A 3,718-nucleotide genomic window follows, 5' to 3' on the forward strand; every position below is an offset into this window, starting at 1 on the left:
ACAAAAACGCCACAAAACCTTTTAATTAACCCACAAATTTGATACAGTATTAAAACCTTGCTTACCTTAACAAAAACACACAAAAAAGCATTAATATATACAAAAACACCACAAGACGCCACAAAACACCACAAAACCTTTTAATTAACCCACAAACAAGACGAAACAGTATTAGAACCTTGCTTACCATAACAAAATCAATAAAAACGCCACAAAAACACACAAACAACAATTAAAACACCATAAAACACCACAAAATACCACAAAACACACCAAAACCCCACAAAACCCCACAAAAACATAATTACTTCAACAAAAACAACAAAAACACCACAAAAAACATACAAAAAAACAATTAAAACACCACAAAACACCACAAAAAATCACAAAACACCGCAAAACACACCAAAACGCCACAAAACAATAATTACTTCAACAAAAGCAACAAAAACACCACAAAAACACACAAAAAACAATTAAAACACCACAAAAACTACAAAACACCACAAAACCATAATTATTTCAACAAAAGCAACAAAAACACACAAAAAACAACCACAAAAATACACAAACACCAAAAACACCAACAAAACACCACAAAACACACCAAAAACTATCAAAAAGAAAAATAAAAAATCGTGAAACAGTCCCTGGGTTAAGATGGCCAGTAAGAGAGAGCGAGTGAGAGTGAGAGAGTGAGAGTCAGGCGGAGGAGGTGGGGCTGCGGGTGTCACTCTCACTCACTCTCACTCTCACTTTTGGGCCCCTAGACACCAAATATCGGCTAAAAATGGCCGAAATGGACGAGCAGGAGAGGAAAGTGGTTAACGAATTCTGCCACTTATTAGAAAAGTCAAAACAACTTTTTAATGGCCTAAGGTGAGAGTGAGAGGGGCTTGGGAGAGTGAGTGAGAGTGGGAGAGGTCTATCATGTCTATTGGTGTTATTTTAAGCCTATTTTTGGTTCCATAGGCCTAAATTTGGTAATTCTGGCAGTGTTTTTACGTGTGAGAGCAAAAGTGAGAGTGAGAGGGGCTTGGGAGAGTGAGTGAGAGTGGGAGAGGTCTATCATGTCTATTAGTGTTATTTTAAGCCTATTTTGTTTACCCTAAGCCTAAATTTAGTGATTCTGGCGGTGTTTTTAAGTGTGAGAGGAAAAGTGAGAGTGAGAGGGGCTTGGGAGAGTGAGTGAGAGTGGGAGAGGTCTATCTTGTCTATTAGTATTATTTTAAGCCTATTTTGTTTACTCTAGGCCTAAATTTGATGATTCTGGCGGTGTTTTTGTGTGAGAGAGAGAAGTGAGAGTGAGAGGGGCTTGGGAGAGTGAGTGAGAGTGGGAGAGGTCTATCATGTCTATTAGTGTTATTTTAAGCCTATTTTTGGTTCCATAGGCCTAAATTTGGTGATTCTGGCGATGTTTTTAAGTGTGAGAGCGAGAGGTGAGAGTGAGAGGGGCTTGGGAGAGTGAGTGAGAGTGGGAGAGGTCTATCATGTCTATTAGTGTTATTTTAAGCCTATTTTGTTTACCCTAAGCCTAAATTTAGTGATTCTGGCGGTGTTTTTAAGTGTGAGAGAGCAAAAGTGAGAGTGAGAGGGGCTTGGGAGAGTGAGTGAGAGTGGGAGAGGTCTATCATGTCTATTAGTGTTATTTTAAGCCTATTTTGTTTACCCTAAGCCTAAATTTAGTGATTCTGGCGGTGTTTTTACGTGTGAGAGGAAAAGTGAGAGTGAGAGGGGCTTGGGAGAGTGAGTGAGAGTGGGAGAGGTCTATCATGTCTATTAGTGTTATTTTAAGCCTATTTTGTTTACCCTAAGCCTAAATTTAGTGATTCTGGCGGTGTTTTTAAGTGTGAGAGGGGAAAGTGAGAGTGAGAGGGGCTTGGGAGAGTGAGTGAGAGTGGGAGAGGTCTATCATGTCTATTAGTGTTATTTTAAGCCTATTTTTGTTTCCATAGGCCTAAATTTGGTGATTCTGGCGGTGTTTTTACGTGTGAGAGCAAAAGTGAGAGTGAGAGGGGCTTGGGAGAGTGAGTGAGAGTGGGAGAGGTCTATCATGTCTATTAGTGTTATTTTAAGCCTATTTTTGGTTCCATAGGCCTAAATTTGGTGATTTTGGCGGTGTTTTTACGTGTGAGAGCAAAAGTGAGAGTGAGAGGGGCTTGGGAGAGTGAGTGAGAGTGGGAGAGGTCTATCATGTCTATTAGTGTTATTTTAAGCCTATTTTGTTTACCCTAGGCCTAATTTTGGTGATTCTGGCGGTGTTTTTAAGTGTGAGAGGGGAAAGTGAGAGTGAGAGGGGCTTGGGAGAGTGAGTGAGAGTGGGAGAGGTCTATCTTGTCTATTAGTGTTATTTTAAGCCTATTTTGTTTACTCTAGGCCTAAATTTGGTGATTTTGGCGGTGTTTTTACGTGTGAGAGCGAAAAGTGAGAGTGAGAGGGGCTTGGGAGAGTGGGGAGTGGGGGTGGTTATGAGGCTGGCCCCCCATGCCCCCTATGCTCCCCCAGGGGTCTCTAAGCTAACCACACTTAACCTAATAATTTTCCAGCCCCCCATAGACTAAGGGGGGGGACTGAGCACCCTGGACCCCCCATAGAGTAACACACACACACACACACACACACTCGACTCACAACCAAGAGGGCCCAGGTTCGAGTTCCGGAAGCAGTGAGGCAAATGGGCAAGCCTCTTAATGTGTAGGGTGTGTTGAGGCAGCTGTAAATAGGTACAGGGTGTAACTTGAGGGTGTGTGGAGTGCGTTGTGGTGTGTTAATGTGTAGGGTGTGTTGAGGCAGCAGTAAATAGGTACGGGTGTAACTGGAGGTGTGTGGAGTGCGTTGTGGTGTGTTAATGTGTAGGGTGTGTTGAGGCAGCAGTAAATAGGTACAGGGTGTAACTTGAGGGTGTGTGGAGTGCGTTGTGGTGTGTTAATGTGTAGGGTGTGTTGAGGCAGCAGTAAATAGGTACCGGGTGTAACTGGAGGGTGTGTGGAGTGCGTTGTGGTGTGTTAATGTGTAGGGTGTGTTGAGGCAGCAGTAAATAGGTACAGGGTGTAACTGGAGGGTGTGTGGAGTGTGTTGTGGTCTCAGTCCTACCCAAACATCAGTACACACACACACACACACTGACTGACACATTGACACACACACTGACACATTGACACATTGACACACACACACACACAGACACACACTGATACATTAACACACACACTGATACACACACACACACACACACTGACTGACACATTAACACACAAACACACACTGACACATTAACACACACACACTGATACACTAACACACACACACTGACACATTAACACACACACACACTGATACACTAACACACACACACACTGATACATTAACACACTCACACTGACACTGACACACTAACACATTAACACACACTAACATTAACACAAACACACTGACACACTAACACATTAACACACTAACACACACACACATTAACACACTAACACACTAACACACTGACACATTATTACAGAGTGTATCATTGCAGGGACTTGCCTCAGTATGGACACAAGCAGTGGCAGGCGTACTTTGGCCGAACATTTGACATTTACACCAAGCTGTGGAAGTTCCAGCAACAGCACCGCCAGATCCTTGACGCTAAGTTCGGACTCAAACGCTGGCAGATTGGTGAAATTGCCTCCAAGATCGGACAGCTTTACTACCATTACTAGTGAGTTGA

The 3,718-nt window shown here is 42.9% G+C and overlaps 1 protein-coding gene across 1 annotated transcript in view; it reads left to right on the forward strand.

Moving 5' to 3' along the window:
• The first annotated feature begins 669 nt into the window (after positions 1-669).
• Positions 670-3,718, forward strand: part of LOC123503383 (protein SCAI-like) — an 11,053-nt gene continuing 8,004 nt past the window's right edge. Inside the window, 2 exon segments of the mRNA XM_045253095.1 lie at positions 670-879; positions 3,527-3,709. Of these exon segments, the coding sequence (XP_045109030.1) occupies positions 791-879; positions 3,527-3,709 (272 nt within the window). The 5' untranslated portion in view covers positions 670-790.

This window comes from Portunus trituberculatus, chromosome 2, assembly GCF_017591435.1.
Source record: "Portunus trituberculatus isolate SZX2019 chromosome 2, ASM1759143v1, whole genome shotgun sequence".
Lineage (NCBI taxonomy): Eukaryota > Metazoa > Arthropoda > Malacostraca > Decapoda > Portunidae > Portunus > Portunus trituberculatus.